We start from the raw sequence: 19864 nt of genomic DNA on the forward strand, positions 1-19864 counted from the left end.
CGGGATCTCCCCCCCCCCCCCAGGTTTGAGAGCCTGGGAGGGAGGGGGAGACTCCGAGTGGCCGCGGCGCGGGTGCCGCTTCTCCCCCTCCCTCCTAGGCTTGAGAGCCTGGGGGGAGGAGGCAGGGCTGGGGATTTCGGGAAGGGGCGGAGTTGAGGCGGGGCTGGGGTAATTAAAGAACGCGGGGGGGCGGCCAAAATTGTTTTTGCTTTGGGCGGCAAAAATCCTAGAGCCGGCCCTGGTTGTGTACCTTATTTTCCTGTAAGTGACCCTTGTACAATAGTGACTTAATTACAGTCCTAATCTGTGGTTTATAAATATGTACCAGTAACTGGAGTTCTGCCTGGGCATCTGAAGTAAAAGGCCTAGAATGGAATATTTGGAGTATTATGAAAATAGTGACAATATTCAGAGAGTCTATATAATAGTTATTTCCATTTATAACTTTTAATAAAATTATGAAGATATTAAAATTTGGTGGCTGTTTTTCCCAAAGGGAGGGGAGTTTTTGCTTTGTAACTGATACCGTGACATGCATCTATTATTGGGGTGGTTTTGCAGTGACTTTCTCGGAAGTGTGTAGTTTTGAAATTTAAAAATATATCTTGCCCCTTTTAATTTCCATCAGCGTCTCGAAAAAAAGCTTGTCACCTCTTTTTGAAACCAGTGTTGAAATGTGTTTTTCAAAAGTTTTTATAATGTGTGAAATTCTATTATTTTGGTGTTATATAAATAGATGTAAAGGATAAAATGAAAATAAGAAACATGCTAACATTTCAGAAACTTATTTATGTAAACTACCTTGAGGAAAATGTCATGTGCTCATTGTTGCCTCTCATTTGTAGACATGGCAATTGCTCTGCAATTCAGAGTTCTTCAGGCAGCTATTGAATTAATAAAAGCTACAGCAAACCAAGACTCTCAGGATCTGGCTAATTCTTTACGTTTACCTGCTACCCATCATCACGCAATGTTTCAAAAACGTAAAAGCATTGCTGGTGAGTGATAATTTAATAGTATGTTGTGTTAGAGAATTTTATAGCTTCTCCTGCCCTCGTTATGTGTTGGAGCCAGTCATATTTTCATACTCTGGCATTCAATGAGACAGAGGTTGTAAAAGTGTGTATCTGTGTACTTGTGTTGATGAGTTCCCTACAACTTTACTTATGGTACTACATGACCATTTCACCAATCAATGTACTGCTATATTTGGGAAACGTAAGTCTAGTGCAAATAAGGTGACCAGATGTCCCAATTTTATAGGGACAGTCCCGATTTTTGGGTCTTTTTCTTATGTAGGCTCCTATTACCCCCACCCCCGTCCCGATTTTTCACATTTGCTGTCTGGTCACCCTAAGTGCAAATCCACCTGTGGAAAAAATGATGATCTAAGTTTTCTATGTTGTATGTAAGGTGAACAGTAGTGTAAATTTTGTACGAATTTTGAATTCAGTAGCTGTGCAGAATAAGTGTTGCTTATATGTTGAAAGAAGGGAGGGCAGCAATACTTTCTCCTTCACCTAACACTGCACCATCCCTGAAGACTCCAGAGCCAAATTCAACTTGGATTTGAAATAATGAGTTAACAAACATACATATATAACCCCTCCCCGCACATACACACCTTACATTAAAATAACATTAAGATTACAAAGACGCACATTGAAGTTAGGAAATGGCAGAATTAAGGTTGCCTATATAATTTGTCCTCCTTGCATTCTGATAGTCTTTAATTACATGATCACATACTACTGTTTTCCACAGGGTTATGTGATCATATAATTAAAGATTGCATCATAATGCATATGCAAAAAGGCAACTTTAATTCTGGCATTTCCTAACTTGAGCATGTGCCTTTGCAACCTTACATTCTTTTTCATACAGTATTTGTATATAACGTCCTAATCTTCTTCAAACAAACCAACCCTGAAAAACAATTGTCATGTAGTATCATATAGACCCCCCCCCCCCCCCCCCCGACTTGGGACATGAACAGCGTTCTGATCTTTACATCCACAGTCTACAACTTAAGCTAACAGAGTAACTAATAGAGGATGAGAACTCACTACTGCTATGTGGACCAGCTACTAGAGGGGGATGATAAATAAGTGCAAATTTTTAAGTTTCAAGTTCCTGCTCCAAAGCATGTAGGTAGTAGCGCTTCTGAAAGAATGTGGGTTTTTTTAACATGAAAAAAACATATTTTTAAGAATGAGATTAAGGAAAACTAACTGAACTGTTTTAACTGAAACTTTCACACACAAAAAATCTGCTTGAGGTAGACACCTGGCATGCATAATTTCAATTTGAACCATTAGTTTCATAAGCAAGTAAATGCTGTAATGGAAAGTGTTATGCAACCTTCACTCTAGGTAGCACTACCAGTTCAGACTATAATAGTTTGTGAATCATTTTTGTGAAGTGCTTTTGGATTCTTTGGCTGAAAGGTGCTCTGTGAATCTAGGTCATTATATTCAGCTGCATTTAAGATTTCACTGAAGACTATTACATAAAAAACTAATGTGTGTTCTGTTAATTGTTTAAAACAAAGGTTCACTTGCAATGAAAGATTCCATTATTCCTCGTCTACCAAAACAACACTTCTATTCCTACAGTCAACTTCTGATGCCCCCCTCCTTCAGTCTGTTAAATCAGGAGCTGTCCCTCCAGTCCCTTACTGGATCCACTTCATATACGTTCCCTACAGAAGCAGGTGCAGTAGTGGTGGTCATGCCTACCAATTCATTCTGCAAAAACATTTCTCAGGAAATGTTTTACAGGATTAGATATGAAATAGATGCATCTATCAAAATAACTTATCATAGATCAATATGAAATGTGTTTACCTTTCAGAGCTGTTAATCTCACTGATCTTGGTTCACATTGCTTAAAACCTACATTCTATAAGCATGTTAGTATAAGAACAATTAACTTTTAAATAACCGCAGTAATGAGGTAACATTATAAAAGTAGGGAAGTGAAACAGTGACTGTTCAGAAGCTGTTTTGTACAGTGAATATTTCTGAGAAATTACATCATTTTGAAAACTCTAAAGAAAATAGATAATGTGCTACAGTTTAATATGAGTGCTTCATCAAATCTCTAAAGACTTTAATGCTCTGTTACTACATGAATTTTATATACATTTCATTTTCAAGTGGAAAAACTGTCACACCTTTCCAAATTTAAACAAGAACCTGGACATTCCTTGTTCCTTTTTAAAGAAATATATTTCAAATATTTCCCCTCATAACCACAACCAATTTTCTTTCCTAGATGAGAGCTATTGGTGCATGCAATTAATTTACGAATGTGATATTTAATCTATTCATGAGGATGCTATTGATATATTTCTCTATACTTAAAGGTTCCAGGAAATTTTCTCTTGCTCAGTCTGACACATTGGTGATGAAAATGCGTTTAGTCGCAAGTGATGAACTTAACATGATGATGCAGCGGAGAATGAGCCAAGAGAATCCTATTCGAGCCACTGAGAATGAGCTTATACAGAGGTTACAGAGACTCACTGTTCTAGCAGTTAACAGGTTCATTTATCAAGGTAGGAACAGGGGGAAAAAAATATACGGTAACTATGCTTATAATGACCTCACTGCACATTAAGTGGTGGGGGCTGCTGTCTTGCTTGTTGGAAAAGGAGTGTGCCCTTTTAAGGGCTAGAAAGTCAGGGAGAGGCTTTCTGCTGCACTGCAGACCATGTCAGTGTGGGGATGCTGACTCTTCCCTCCCCCAGGTGACCAGCAGAGAGGGCAGGGACTATATAGGTCCATGCTGATGCAGAAAAAGCCCTCTTTTACCTGGATCAGGTGGAGCAGTAGCCACCCTCCATCCATGGAAGTGGTGAAATATCGGGTTTTGTCAGGATCCGCTGCACTAGTTGCTACTTTCTTGGGGGTCTGGGAAGGAATTTTCCCTTCCCCACCAGATTGGCCAAGGCAAAGTGGGGTTTTTTTGCCTTCCCCACAGTGGGTTTTGGGGGGAGGAGGGGGAGCTTAGTTGGGATGAACATGAAATGGGAGTTAGGCTATGATGTGGCAACTTATTATGTAACATGGAGTGGATGTCCAGTGTAGAGTATCAGGGGGTAGCCGTGTTAGTCTGTATCTACAAAAACAACAAGGAGTCTGGTGGCACCTTAAAGACTAACAGATTTATTTGGGCATAAGCTTTCATGGGTAAAAAACTGCATCCGAAGAAGTGAGGTTTTTACCCACGAAAGCTTATGCCCAAATAAATCTGTTACTCTTTAAGGGTATGTCTACACTACGAGAGTAGTTCAATTTTACTTAAATCGAATATGTGGAATCGATATTACAAAGTCGAACGTGTGTATCCACACTAAGGACAGTAATTCGACTTTGAGTCCACACTAACGGGGCAAGCGTCGACATTGGAAGCGGTGCACTGTGGGCAGCTATCCCACAGTTCCCGCAGTCCCCGCTGCCCATTGGAATTCTGGGTCGAGCCCCCAATGCCTGCTGGGGAAAAAAATGTGTCGAGGGTGGTTTTGGGTAACTGTCGTCATCCAACCGTCACTCCCGCCCTCCCTCCCTGAAAGCGCTGGCGGGCAATCAGTTTGCGCACTTTTCTGGTCAGTGACAGCGCGGACGCCACAGCACTGCGAGCATGGAGCCTGCTGCGACCATCGCTGCAGTTACGACCGTTGTCAACACCTCGCACCTTATCGTACACCTTTTCCAGAGGCAGATGCTCAGAAATCGGGCGAGGAGGCTACGGCAGCGCGGTGAGGACCTGAAGTCTGAGAGGGGCACAGACCTCTCGCAAAGCACGGGATACCGCGCCGTGAACATCATGGTGGCAATGGGTCATGTTGATGCTGTGGAACGGCGATTCTGGGCCCGGGAAACAAGCACGGACTGGTGGGACCGCATAGTGCTGCAGGTCTGGAATGAATCACAGTGGCTGCGAAACTTTTGGATGCGGAAGGGAACTTCCCTGGAACTTTGTGAGTTGCTGTCCCCTGCCCTGAAGCGCAAGGACACCCGGATGCAAGCAGCCCTGACTGTCCAGAAGCGAGTGGCCATAGCCCTCTGGAAGCTTGCAATGCCGGACAGCTACCGGTCAGTCGCGAACCACTTTGGCGTGGGCAAATCTACCGTGGGGGTTGCTGTGATGCAAGTAGCCAACGCAATCGTTGAGCTACTGCTGTCAAAGGTAGTGACCCTTGGAAACGTGCAGGTCATCATAGATGGCTTCGCCGCGATGGGATTCCCAAACTGCGGTGGGGCTATAGATGGAACTCACATCCCTGTCCTGGGACCGGACCACCAGGCCAGCCAGTACATTAACCGAAAGGGCTACTTTTCAATGGTGCTGCAAGCACTGGTGGACCATAGGGGACGTTTTACCAACATCAACGTCGGATGGCTGGGCAAGGTTCATGACGCTCGTGTTTTCAGGAACTCTGGTCTGTTTAGACGGCTGCAGGAAGGTATTTACTTCCCGGACCACAAAATAACTCTTGGGGATGTGGAGATGCCTATAGTGATCCTCGGGGACCCAGCCTACCCGCTAATGCTCTGGCTCATGAAGCCCTATACAGGCGCCCTGGACACTGAAAAAGAACTCAACTACCGGCTGAGCAAATGCAGAGTGGTGATGGAGTGTGCTTTTGGACGTCTCAAGGGGAGATGGAGAAGCTTACTGACTCGCTGTGATCTCAGCGAAACCAATATCCCCATTGTTATTGCAGCTTGCTGTGTGCTCCACAATCTCTGTGAGAGCAAGGGGGAGACCTTTATGGCGGGGTGGGAGGTTGAGGCAAATAGCCTGGCTGCTGATTACGCCCAGCCAGACAGCCGTGCGATTAGAAGAGCCCAGCGGGACGCGCTGTGCATCCGGGAGACTTTGAAAGCTAGGTTCCTCAGTGAGCAGGTTAACCAGTGACTTAAGTTTGTTTAAAGAGAAGCTGAACCTGCCCCCGTTTCTTTACCCGGTTAATGTTGACTATCCTCTCCAGCTACATACCCCGTTCACCCCGTTCTCCCCCCCCCCTTCCAACCCATGTTTAAAAATAAAATAAATGGAACTTTGTTAATGAACCCCGTTTTCTTTATTACGGGTTTTGCGGTAAACTGTTGAAACTGGGACGCAGACTGTGGTGGCGAGCGGGCGTAGTGATGGAAAGGACGCTTCTAAACTTGAGGAATGACAGGCTCCTGCTCCTAGAGGGGTCCGCAGTGGTGGACTGGTTGTTTCAACGGAGCCTGCCACCCCTCCTTTTCGGGACTCTGTGTGTGGGGGCTATGTGACTTTTTGTGGCGGGGGAGGATGGTTACAGATCCCCTGCTGCGTGGCTCTGTGATCCAGGATAAGGACCGCTGCATAAGATCTCTAACCGCCCACCCCCACACAGAACATGAAAACCACCTCCCAGACTGACCAGGGTGCCTAGTGACTGCAATGTGTGTATGACCTGCTGCTGAACCTGCCCCCGTGTCTGTACCCTGGTAAAGGTGACTGTCCTCTCCAATTACCAACCCCCTTCCACCCTTCAAACACACTCTCCTGTAAAAGAACATGATGGAAACAGTAATTAACAGAAACGTATTTTTTATTAGCAACTACACAGTTAGGGGATGAAACTGGGACGGGGGCTTGGGTGAGGCGGGAAGGAAAGGACTTATCAAATTTTGGGGAATGAGAGCCTTCTGGTACTTGAGCAGTCTGCAGGGGTGGAGTGACAGTTTTCACGGCTCCTGCCGCCCCTCCTTCTTGGGACTTTGGGTGAGGGGGGTATGGGACTTAGTGGCGGGGGGGGGCAGTTAGAGAGAGACTGCAGCGGGGCTCTGTCCTCCTGCCTCCGGTCCTGCAGAACATCCACAAGGCGCCGGAGCGTGTCCGTTTGCTCCCTCATTAGTCCAAGCAGCGTTTGAGTCGCCTGCTGGTCTTCCTGCCGCCACCTCTCCTCCCGTTCAATGTGTGATCGATGGTATTGCGACATGTTCTCAGAACTTATGGGCTGCTCCCGAGCCGAGGCGGCCCAGCAGACCCAGTGGAGGGAGAACATGTCGTCCCATGTCCTTTTCTTTCTCCGCCTAATCTGCGCCAGCCTCTGGGAGGGGGATGCCAGGGTAGGTCGGGAGACAGTCGCAGCTGTGGGATGGGGAAAAGGGAGTGAATTCCTCAAAAAGATAATTTTTTGTGAACAATGAACATAGTCTTTCTCTGTGAACAAGACCATGCACAGCACCTATCACATGCGCACTCAGGACAAGGTCGAATTTTCGGCCTTCGCATTCAGTGCCTGGGGTCTTGCAGTGGAGATCAGACAAGCGGAGCAGGACAGCGGAATTCGGGTAGCAGGCTGACATGGTAAGCCGTAGACTTTTGGCTGCTTAAAACTTAAATTATAGCAGTGCCCTCCTTTCACATTCAAAGCAATGCTCCTAGCGTTGGCCAGTTCCTGTTGCCGGCAATCCGGCAAGCATGAACTCTGCCCCTGTCCCACCCCCTCGCGGCTGTCCCCGGGAAAGATCCCTGTATGCTGCCCCTCTCCCGCCTCCACCGCGTGGCTGTAAACCGCCGGTTACAGTTCTGTAAAGGAACAGGCAAGCAGTCCCAATAGTAAAATTCCCCTAATTCTAAGCAGGTCACCATGAGCGACATCACTCTGCTGAGGATTTCTGAGACAGAGAAAGAACGCATGCTGCGTGAAAGCCAACAAAAACCAGGGCCGTATGCCGCCATGCTCTGCAAGACAATGATACCAGAGTACTTGATGATAACCTGGCGCGGAAAAGTTTCCTACCACGGAGGACACAACAAGGCCGCTCTCCCCAGAAACCTCATGCAAAGGCTTTCCAATTACCTCCAGGAGAGCTTCGTAGAGATGTCCCATGAGGATTTCAGCTCTATCCCCAGACATATAGACCTTATTTTCCAGTAGCTGCACTGGCAAGGACTGAAAAGTAGAGCGCCTAGGGCAAACCAATCATGAAAAACCCATTGTTAATGTTCCTGTTCTGTTCAAAATAAATGTTTACATGTTTAAAACACTTACCGACTGATCCTTCCCCTGATTCAGGGTCCAGGTTAACGCCTGGGGACGGTTGGTAGGGGATCTCTGTGAGGGTGATGAAGAGATCCTGGCTGTCGGGGAAATCAGCGTTGTAAGCGCTGTCGACTGCCTCGTCCTCCTCATCTCCTTCCTCATCTTTCCCCATCCGCTAACATGTCCGAGGAACCGGCCGTGGACAATATCCCATCCTCAGAGTCCACGGTCAGTGGTGGGGTAGTGGTGGCGGCCGCACCTAGAATGGAATGCAGTGCCTCGTAGAAACGGCATGTCTGGGGCTGGGATCCGGAGCGTCCGTTTGCCTCTTTGGTCTTCTGGTACCCTTGTCTCAGCTCCTTGATTTTTCACGCGGCACTGCGTTGCATCCTGGCTGTATCCTCTCTCTGTCATGGCTTTTGAGATCTTCTCGTAGATCTTTGCATTCCGTTTTTTCGATCGCAGCTCCGAAAGCACGGACTCATCGCCCCACACAGCGATCAGATCCAAGACTTCCCGATCAGTCCATGCTGGGGCCCTCTTTCTATTCTGAGATTGCATGGTCACCTCTGCTGGAGAGCTCTGCATCGTTGCCAGTGCTGCTGAGCTCACCACGATGTCCAAACAGGAAATGAGATTCAAACTGGCCAGACAGGAAAAGGAATTCAAATTTTCCCGGGGCTTTTCCTGTGTGGCTGGTCAGAGCAACCGAGCTCGGACTGCTGTCCAGAGCGTCAGAGTGGTGCACTGTGGGATAGCTCCCGGAGCTATTGCGTCGAATTCCATCCACACCTACCCTAATTCGGCATGGCCATGTCGAATTTAGCGCTACTCCCCCTCGTTGGGGAGGAGTACAGAAATGGAATTTAGGAGACCTGTATGTCGAACTAAATAGCTTCGTTGTGTGGACAGGTGCAGGGTTAATTCGATTGAACGCTGCTAAATTCGACATAACCTCCTAGTGTAGACCAGGCCTAAGGTGCCACCAGACTCCTTGTTGTCCAGTGTAGGTATTCCATAGGGAGGGGATACAGTGATCAGATAAAATGGATTAGTAAAGGATTTAAAGGGGGTATCCTTCAAAGGAGTGGAAATGCAGGAAGGGGGATTTTGGGCTCCTATGTCTGGTATGGCGTGAAGCCAATCCCCCTCTCCTTTATAGCTCCCTCCATTTGAGGGAGGCAGGAATTTTGAGGTCCCAGCAGTGGGTTGGCTGGGGACCAGGATGGTTAAGCAGGAAGACCAATGGAAGGCTCCCCCCCCTCCCCCCAGTATATATTGAAATGATTAAGCAACTTGCCTGCACTGTGCACTTGTAACTGCCAGGTCCTCCCAGGCATATAAGAATAAAGTTTGTTGCCTAATTAAACTACATCCAGTATCTCCTGTCCTCCTTCCAGCATAGCCGGACAAAGGATTGTTTTATACTTACTGTTGCCTTACAGTGCCAATGTTTTGTTGCATTAAAAATGTATTAATGTTCTTAATGTGTTGTGGGTATGAAGAGAGCGGAGTTTATTGGGTGTTAGGACTCTCAAAATTTGGGTTAATGTTTTTTTCATTTTAAAATTTATCCTCACCACTGGTGCTTAGTCTCTGCTTCTTGTCTTAAATACTTGACAGATTGGATCTAATTTTTATCTCACTGAACTGGACCAGTTCATGTGAGAAATGTCTAAGGCAAGGGGGAGCTTTCTAGTTTGCCTCTCACCTTTGAGATTATTAGGTACAGAAATGTAGGTCAAATTTAGAACTCTTCTATAATAATGCATACCTGACAATATTTGCAACTTTTAAAAATAACATGCCTAATTTTTATAATTTCACAGACCTATTGCACATATCTCTCACCCACGCCACTTCATGCATTCATTCCACCACCCACTTTCATTCAATTTGTAGTCTTTACATACAGACTTTCACTCCACACCTACTCCTTTTCCAATTCTAGAACTGTAGGCATATACACTCCCTTTGCATACATATAGCTACTCATTCTCCACATCCATTTTCCCAACGCCACATCCATCCATCCATTCCACATGCACCCATACCTGCCAAGTCTGAGGTTTTCCCAGTAGACTATGGGTCTGCGGAAATTCTGTATGACTGTCCTTCCCCATTTCCCTATGTCCCTACAGCCATGTGCTGCCACCAATTTACCTCACATTCCAGGTCTTGACTCCCCCACCTTCTCATAAGTCTTTTGGGGGGCAGACGGTCTCCCCCACTTCAACTCCTGCTGGTTTCAGAGGGTGGGAGGGCCTGTGATACTTCTTAAGGTGACTCTCAGACATGGGTGCCCTGTTACCAGCTGCCTCCAATTTGAGGAACTCTTGCTTGTGCTAGCAGAGCATTAGTCTCCTAACACAACCAGCCTGTCAGCCACTCAGGCACTGTCTTCTGGACTATACCAGCCCTGTTTTTTGCCTTGCTGGATGACAACAAATGTACCCCAGCCCTGAGTCCCTTCTGTGGTATCCAGCCCCTGATCACTGGATACCCACAAATCTCAGATCCTCTGTACCCGAAGGAACGGTATAACACAGTTCACCAGTTTTATCTTAGACCACTGCTCTTGTATTACACGTAGCACTTGAGTTCAATTATAAAACAAAAGGAAATTTATTAAAGAGGGAAATGGAGATTCAGATAAGAAATAGTGTGAGAGATGTTAACAAATGGTTATATCTAAACCAAAGTTGTAACAGGCATTCTAAAGCTTAAATTTAACTAATTCCTGTCCTGAGAAGTTTCTCACCCAGTGTTGTCTCCAGTGTTTTCAACCAAGCCTGGTTGAGATCCCTTTTTCATGAAGCAAACTTGCTGTCAATTTAATTCCTTGGTGAAGAATGCCTGTCTCTCTTTGACAGGTTTCAGAGTAGCAGCCGTGTTAGTCTGTATCTGCAAAAAGAACAGGAGTACTTGTGGCACCTTAGAGACTAACAAATTTATTAGAGCATAAGCTTTCGTGGGCTACAGCCCACTTCTTCGGATGCATAAAGATGTCTCTCTTTGTACCACCGAATATACCAGAACAGACCTTTGGTGTTCACATCAAGATATGGTCCCCCTCTTGCCGTTTGCCTCTTCCTGTTAGTTTTGTTCTGAAGTCTCTGCCAGCTTTTCATTAGATTTCTAAGCCAAATGCTAATGGACTCCTATTGTATGACTTGCAATACACCAAGTGTCCTGTCCCCGTCCCGTCCCCCATTTAAGGAAACTTTTATATGCAACAGAAATCTAGTGTATGTGGGTTCAGTGTCCATATGGCTTGTCAGAACCGTTCCATTTACTAAAGTTAGTCAGTCACCTTTGTTTGCCCCATTTCTGTGAATTTGTTTAATTTTTAAGGAGAATCATGTTATTTAGGGGCCACTTTTGCTGTTTGCGGGACTTGAAATGTATGGACGTTCTGCATGTGGAATAGTTGCAGAATGGAGTCTTTAAATGATTAACTCTAATTTTTAATTTGGTTTAACCAGTGTCTAGATTAACTGTTTATATATTCACAGTGTAGTACAGTGGATATTTGACTAGTACTGCTTACAGTACACTAGGATTAAGTTGCATGGTCTGAGATGCCATTGATCTGTTTGTGCTTCTTAACATTTAAGAACCTACTGAAGATTGTTTTGATGTATTGGGTACACCAGAGACCACAATTCAATGCAGACTTTCAACATCCCAGCTGGAAGCCTCTGAAGAGGAGGACCAACGAGAACTGCCTAATAATACAAATTCTTTTCTGAAAGAAATGTTCAAAATGATGATTGAAGGAATCAAAGTATCTATTGTAAGTAACTAGACAGTAAATCTGTATTACATCGTATTGCTTAAGGAGCCCCCACTGGGGGAAATGCTGTCTCTCTGTAGGACTGTTCCTATTCATAAATGTTCAGTTTTTGTTGCATCTCAAGATGTATCTCAGGTATTATAACACAAATGCAATTTGTCACTTGGCCATTGCATAAAAGAAAGTATCCTGATATTGGATAAGTTTTGACCTTTACGTAAATTGGTGCTCATTTAAAAAAACAAGACAAAACAAAAAAAGATTTTTTTGAAGGGGGGAAAAACATTTTGGAATCCGTTGGTTTTTTGGGTGGGTGGTGGTGGGGGGGGAGGGGGTCTGTCAGTACTTCTGAGGCCTGTCATAGCTGAGCTCCCATCCTTCAGATTTCAGCAAGGCCATAGAAGATGTGCAGTAAGGGGAGATCCAAGATATGGAGATAAGCTACTCTCACCCCAAATCCAATGAATATTTTGTCCACGTGGAAAACTTGAAGCATTTTAGTTTTATATCTAAAAAGAAGAAATTATAGCTATTTCCCCCCCCCCCCCCCCCCCCCCCCCCCCAAAAAAGGGACATGGCCAAAAACTGTTTCCCTGAATGCTGCTGTTGGTTCACTGTACTCCTATGTTCCCAAGGTGAGCTTGCAATGGATTTAATAAAAATTTGACTTGTCATTTTCTGTTCCTTTATGACTTAAGGAACACCTGAAAGGGATTAACTCTTTTAACCTTGGAACTAGCAGGAACGCCACATCTGGTCTTCTCAGACTTTTTTGCTTGAGTATCGTTCGGAGGTCCCAAGAATGTTTATTGTGAGCTCTAGATATCAAACTGTCAATTAAGGTGTTAATCTTTATCAAAGGCTTCCTTCATGAAAAATTGCAACTAGTGGTTGATTATAATTAGTGATTAAAGATAACAAAAATGAGGGTTTTTTAAACAATTTGATTAAAAATCCTGTCCCTCAGAGTTGGTCAACTTTCACTCTTGGCTGTTGTAACAACATTGTTTTGTTAGTTCAACATCCTAGTCTTCCAGCCTAAACCAGAACTGAATTTCTAGTATCCGAAAAAACAGAAAAATAAAAAACACCTTCGTCATCTTTATATATCAAAACCCTTTTTTCCCTTTGTAAGGTCATCTTTAAACCTCTGTCCCAGTAAATAATTATTTGTAAATGTGCTTCCTCAATAAGATTTTTCTACCAGATTTACTCTATCCTTTCCTGTTCCAGTTTTCTTTGCAAGCTTATGTTGTATGCTCTATGCAAAGTTCTGATCAGAGAAACCCGGTTTACTGGGACGAGAAAACAAACTTCTTCTTGCTTTAGGTTACAAGCAGAATCAGCACTCCTAGGCAACAGTGGAGGAGAATCCTCTGGTCCTGTAAGGATACATTCCGTATGCAGCTTGGAAGACTCCTAGTGCATATTTTGTCTCCAGCACAACCATTGCAAGAAAGAAAAAGAGCTTTGGAGATAGTATGTGAAACAAACCACCAGGAGATTATGCGAGATTGTCTCAGCCTACCTCTGCAAGTAAGCACTGCTATATTTTTAAGCATAAAAACTTTGAAGCCCTTGCACATAAACGTCGTGGTTTAAATTTTAAAAATATTTACAGGAGTGTTTTTCCAGTGGATGCACATAAAAAATTAGTTTGTTTTAGAGATTGTCAAGTCTCACTTCTGGCCCCGCTGGAATTCAATATAGCAGGACATAGTTCAAGCATTTTTACATGTACAAGCTGTTACTGGCCCAACATGAACATTTGTCCTTCCTGAGCCTTTGGCATAATCAGTGTGGAAAATTTCACATTTGGTGGGGGGAAGACAAGAAAACCTTTTTCCTGCAAGGTGTTGATCTTTGTGGTGTTTATTTAATGGCAGATATCTGAAAGTGCTGGGGGATTTATAAGATTAAAATAAATCCTGCTTAGATGAATTAGTGGGTAGGTGATGCACTTGTAACTATGTGATGAACTTACTTAGCATATGCCTTTCCGGTTTCACATATAAGGTGGGCATGTGCACTTGCATGTGTCCTTCTCGCTGCAAGAGGCACAATGGAATAATTTCAGGCATATTTGCCTTATAGATAGTGAGAGAGGAACACTTTATATTTTGTTTTCTGCAGAGGGATGTTTGAATGTGTAATGCAGCAGACAAGGGTGCTACAGGTAGATTGTGTGTGTGGGAGATTGGTGGCTAGTAACCCATACTGAGAAAGTGGATTGGACTTGGTAAGGAGGTCTCCAGCCTATGAAGGTAGATGCAGGTAGTGATGCAGTTAGGCTGGTCTGGAACTTTTAGTTGCAAATGTCCTTGTTTTTAGCATTCCGTCTTTACTCATTAAAATATATTGTAATTTTTTTTAGTCAACTGTCACTTGTATTGTAAACTTAAATTCTTGTCTGAGAATTTCTGAAAATTTTAAGTGGGATTGGGTATGTTTTATGCTCCTTGTAACTCAAAAATGGCTGAACAGATACAAACAAATAAATAAATAAATATTTGTAATATTAGAAAGCACTGCATTTCAGTATTCCTCGAAAGTGACACATTCCTTCAGTTGTACTGTCACTGTTTATACATTCTGTGAAGCAACAACTGTATATTGAGTTACAAGCTTGAAATTTATGTGAGCGAAGCCCTATTTGAGGTCTCATGGAAACTTAAAGGGTGCTTTATAGTAAAAGTCTTTGTTCTAGGCTTCTTATTAGCATACAGCAGAGAAGAAAACAGAAAGTAAATCGTTAAGGCCCCTAAATCACATGTATTTCAGATCATATGTGGGTTTCTCACTGGGATATAAAATCCCTGGAAGGTCTAAAGAAGCAGTGGGAAGAGAGCAAATTCAGCAGCAATGGTTTTTTTGTTGGGGCACCATGTTGAGTGTATTTCCTGCTTTCAACTACTACTTTTAACTTCCGAGCTTTCTCTCAATAATTACTTTGGTCGAAGTTAGAGGGCTGAGGTGCAGGTTTTTCTGCCCTGGATTTTATATGAATGTGTCTGTTCTTTCAAAGAGAAGCTTTTCCTTCATCTAATTTGGGATTTTGTAGATCAGGAGAGGAAAAATCCAAAATAGCTCAAGGATCACGAGCATTAGTAGAGAAAACTTGTCCTAGTGTACCTGAAAAGATAACAGATAAAAATATATACATTTATATAGCAAGTTCTTTGTGTTCTACTGGCAAAATGAGAATAACTATACTTTTTTTTTTTTATTCATCTTCTAGCATGGACCTAAATTAGCCCTCTATCTGTATGAGTTAATGCATGATCACAAGGATGAATTGACCAAAGAAGAACAAGTATCATCAGGAGTATTTATGAATGCATTAAAATTTTGTGGCTATAAATGCATTTCTCCCAGTGCTCCACCAAAACCAGACCTCCTTAATGCCATGAAAGAGGTATGTGAATATTAATAAGCATTTCCTAGTGAACCAGAATTCATTATTTGACCTCCATTATTTGCAATTAATGCTATACTTGAATATGCAGTGTACAGTAACTACTTCACAAAGATGATCACAGTTTCTATTAGGCGTGGCAAGCTGGTTGGTTGACCACCTATTTGACCGTGGTCAAACAGTGCAGAACGAAGGCCTTGATGCAGGTGGCAGCCTACCTTTTTGATTGCATCATGGTGCCATCTGTTAGCAAGCTTATTTAGATACCTTGATCACTCACTTTACTACATGCTAATGCAACCTGTTGGGGAAAAGGTAAGATAATTGAAAGCTGAGCATCTTGATTGACTGGAACTTTCTAGTACATTTATGTGTATACCAGGCCATCAGTATAAATGTTGATTTACAAAGCATATTAAACAAGTTAAAAGACATGATCCCTGCCTCAAAGAGCTTACAATCTAAACTCACTAGACAAATATACAGAAACTAACTCAAAGGGAGTGCGGGGGAGATAGGAAGGTTCAATGTTTAAACCTCCTTCCCCACAGAGAGAGAAGATGAGTTTCCTTTGTTCTTTTTGTAACTGTTCAGTCTTGAATAATGGTCACATTTAGATGTTAACCTAACATTGCTAAAAAATTATTATTCTTTCATTTTTCAGAACTTCATTTTGCTTTGCAATTTTGAGTTAAAGTAACTCAGTTAAGTAACTGGGTTTTTTTGTAATTAGGCATAAATAGCTAAGTCTAAATCTTAGACCATAAACACACTCTTTTTATATTACTGTTCTACTAAATGAGTGCTTTGAAATATTTGACCATTTTTGACATTATTTGATAACATTTGACCTATGTTTGACAGGTCAATTTGACCAATTATTTTATTGGTCAAATTCCCAACTCTGCTTTTATATTCAGATTATTTATCAATCGATAAATATAAATAGGTGTTTAAATAAGAGTCTAACAGCTTATGATTATAAGCAACCTAAAACACTTTCTAAAAAAGTTTCAGTAATCAGTTTCTATTTAATTTACTCTAGTTCAAAAATAATCAATAACCATCTTTTCTAGTCAAATAAGAGAGATCATGGAAAAATCAAGTAACAAAATGGTTGAATATGGAACCTAGAGACAATGAACTGGGTTTCCAACCATCCAAGTGATTGATTATACCAGAGGATATCTTACATTTTTGTGAAAAATCAACGAACTATGATAACTGAAGTGAAAATGCTGTGAACACATCAGCATGTTCCTTTTCCTTTTTAGAAAAGACTATTCATAGCTACATTTCTCTTTAATATAAACATGTTTAAATAAAATTAACTGTCCTTTTCAGTTTCAACAAATGATTGTTAGTGCTATTGTAATAGCTTTCTTCTCAGAAATATCATTAAGGGCAAGTGGCTTGATTCCCAAAGGGACTTAAGTGCCTAACTGCCACTTTCCCAAAATAATTTTTAAAAAAAATCACTGGAGCAGGGGGACTGGATCCTGGGTATCCCATCTCCCTGGTGTGTACTCTAACCACCAGCTACAGAGTTAGTCTCATGCTTTCTTGCTCTCTCCAGCTCAAAGATTTTTAATAAATATTTATCCACAGTGGAACAGCTTCAACAGGTAAGACGGAGGGAGCCCCACATTAGAATATCCCATAGTTCAGTGGTTAGGGCAGTGACCTGAGAGGTGGCAGTCCCTGTTCAAATACCTTCTCCCCTTGAAGCAGAAGGGAGGAATTGAACCAGGGTTCTCCCATATCCCAGATAAGTACTCTAACCACTGGGCTAAAAGTTATGAGGGAGGTCCTTCCCCATCCCCCCCCCACATTCCCCTCAGCTTCTTGCAAAAATGGTATAGGTGCCTAACCCCAAGAGAGGATTTGCATCTGAGAATCCCACACAGAGAGAGGGACCACCTTTCTAGCCAGGACTTAAATGCCAAACTCCCTGACAGGTGAGGCTTAGCACACACCCCTCCCCTCAGCATCTCCCATTGGCTAGCTTAGGGAGCTGCCTAGCATGCTGGCTCTTCTGTGATTCCCATTCTGAGACACCATTTCCCTCAATTCATTGTATAGCGAGCCTAGGCACCAAACTCAGGCTTTGTGAATTTCATTGATTTTTCTAGGCATTTAAAAGTAAGGCGTGGGGACTTTCGGTGTTGCCACACTTAAGTTTCTCTGTGAATCTAGCCGCAGCTGGGTTGTGGCAAAGTAGAACATTTGGAGATGTTAATTTTTTTTAACAATATAGAGACAAATCCTATTCTCACTGGAGTAATTTCTAATTTCGCTATTGACTTCAGGATGGGTCAGGTTCCTCTTGAGTATGTTTACATAATGACTGGAGTACATTAGGTCCCTCCTGTCTCTAACACACAAGCTTTTGAATAGTTGCTATGAATGTACACTATATGTCCTAATATGTTACTTAGACAATATGATGTTCTGAGTTGGGAACAGGCCATATGTGAATTAAAAACAACTTTTGCTACTTAGAAGAATGGAACCAATTGATACAAATCGTTGTAAGTCATTTATGTTTTTGACCATAAACTCCTTTCCTTGTTTAAATGATAGTGTTACTGGAATGAAGGTCTGATGCTATAAGATCCTTTAAGTGAGAGAAGAGATGATTTCACCGAGTGAGCAGACTTGGATTCTGTTGATGTCTTTGGGAGCATTGATTTGTGTCTCAGTTGTAACTTTAAAAATAGTTCCAGATATGGAACTTGCAGATGAAAAACAAAGCATAAATTTTAACTTGCTTAGTTAAACTGGAATTAAATTTTTTTTTTTTTAATTTCAGGATCGAAAGAAGTTTGAGGCAGAAGAATGTGTGAACAAAGCTGTTTGGGAGAAGACTATGACTAATAATCAGCAAAAGTAAGTAAAAGATCTATGGAAGAGTATTCTTTAGCATAGCCTGTTGCAAAATGCCACGGGTACTTTATATAAAAAATCTTTTAAAATCAATATCCATGCCTGTTTCAACATTTATTATGCTGTAATTAAGACAGCTTGATTGTAGGTAAGTGACATTCTCTGATTGCCTTCACTAATAACCAATGACATTATTTAAATGTCAGAACATTTAATCTTTTATTTGGCATAGATCTTTTTAAAAAAGAAAAAAAAAATTCTTTCCAATGAAAGGCTAGCTACTGTATCCATCAGGATGTTTCTCCCATTGCATGTGAACCATGCAATTAAATGTGTGGCACATGTCATTGCAACCAGCTGGTTAGAACACAAAACCACTTTCTTCTTCAAATGCTGGTTCCTGTGTAAATTCCACATGTGGGGTACGCATGCACCTGAGTCCAGAGATTTTAAGAAGTAGCGTCCATTGGCCTGCACATCTCCTTGTGCTCCCAAGCAAGGCTATAAGAAGCACTGAGAGTCAACACCCTCTCAGTTCCTTCTTACTGCTGTATGGTCTGAGTTGGAATTCAGTGTCCTCTTTTTTGCTTCAGCCTTTCAGAAAACCAGTAACTAAGATTGTAAATAGCAACAGAGGGTCCTGTGGCACCTCTGTTGCTTTTTACAGATTCAGACTAACACGGCTACCCCTCTGATACTTAAGATTGTAAATAGTTATTCTTTAGCTTATTCAGTTCTCCAAACCGGGGACTCCCTTCACATGGTCTGTGACTATGCCCAGGCTCCTGGGCTTGAAAAACTGCATCTCTTGCCCCAGATCCTTCTCAGTCAGCAACAAACACCAACACTGCCAACTGTGTGTGTGTCTCTCACATTTTGGTGAGGTACAGCATTTTTTGCTTGTTTCCACAGAGGATTTCCCAAGCTTGTGAGCTTAACCTTACAAAACACTTAATGGACAAGACTATGAAGCCCCTCTCCAATCTGGGCCAGAAAGACCGCCCACTCCATATATAGGCCTCACCAAATGAGCAGTGCCCCTCCAAGCACATGCTTAGGAGTGGAGCCCTAAGTGTCTAAGTCCAAAGATTTTTCCTCTAGGGCTTCCCATGAGAATAAGGGGCATTCTCATGGGCTCAAGGACAGATCCCCAGCAAGGACTGTCCATGAGAGACAAGCTCCTTCCCTGAGTCCATCGAGGTCAGATGAGCCCTTATGCACACACCCTAAGGAACTGGCTCCACACAAAAAAACACAGGATGGAGGGTAAAGTGCATAGAAAGAAGGATATATTGGTTCTGTCGGTGATATTCAGTACCAAAGCACTAGGACAGTCATCCGCTGGTCTCATCCACAAGTGCATCTCCAGACTCTGCGGTACTGACTCATCTACCCAAGGAATGCACTGGTACTCTGGATGCCAACCAGGGCACACAGGGACCTATATGGCACCGGAGAATATCTTTCTCCCTTACCCTCAGCCTCCACTGTTCTCTGGCCCAGCCCTCCTGAGGGACATTACTACACCAGTAGATTATGTTACTTCGGTGTCCCAGGAACTGTCGTACTTACCATCCGATGGAATTGCACCAGTACTGATAGCTCCACTGTTATAACAGGAGAATTTTCAGATTTGGATGAATCCAATGAACTGATCTCTCCTTCGTCTCCACAAAGAGAACCAAGCCCGGGCAGGCATTCCAGGATTTACGGACACTATCCTTATGAACATGAC

General features: G+C 42.9%; 1 protein-coding gene across 1 annotated transcript in view; it reads left to right on the top strand.

Annotated features, from left to right (window-relative positions):
• LYST (lysosomal trafficking regulator) overlaps window positions 1-19864 on the top strand; it is a 127226-nt gene that overhangs the window by 65402 nt on the left and 41960 nt on the right. The window contains exons 24-29 of the mRNA XM_029911041.1: window positions 846-998; window positions 3368-3559; window positions 11650-11828; window positions 13158-13364; window positions 15067-15243; window positions 18056-18132. Coding sequence (XP_029766901.1) covers window positions 846-998; window positions 3368-3559; window positions 11650-11828; window positions 13158-13364; window positions 15067-15243; window positions 18056-18132 — 985 coding nt within the window. The remainder of the gene's footprint in view (window positions 1-845; window positions 999-3367; window positions 3560-11649; window positions 11829-13157; window positions 13365-15066; window positions 15244-18055; window positions 18133-19864) is intronic.

The sequence above is a fragment of the Terrapene carolina genome, unplaced genomic scaffold, assembly GCF_002925995.2.
Source record: "Terrapene carolina triunguis isolate 2854851 unplaced genomic scaffold, T_m_triunguis-2.0 Scaffold85, whole genome shotgun sequence".
Taxonomy (NCBI): Eukaryota; Metazoa; Chordata; order Testudines; family Emydidae; genus Terrapene; species Terrapene triunguis.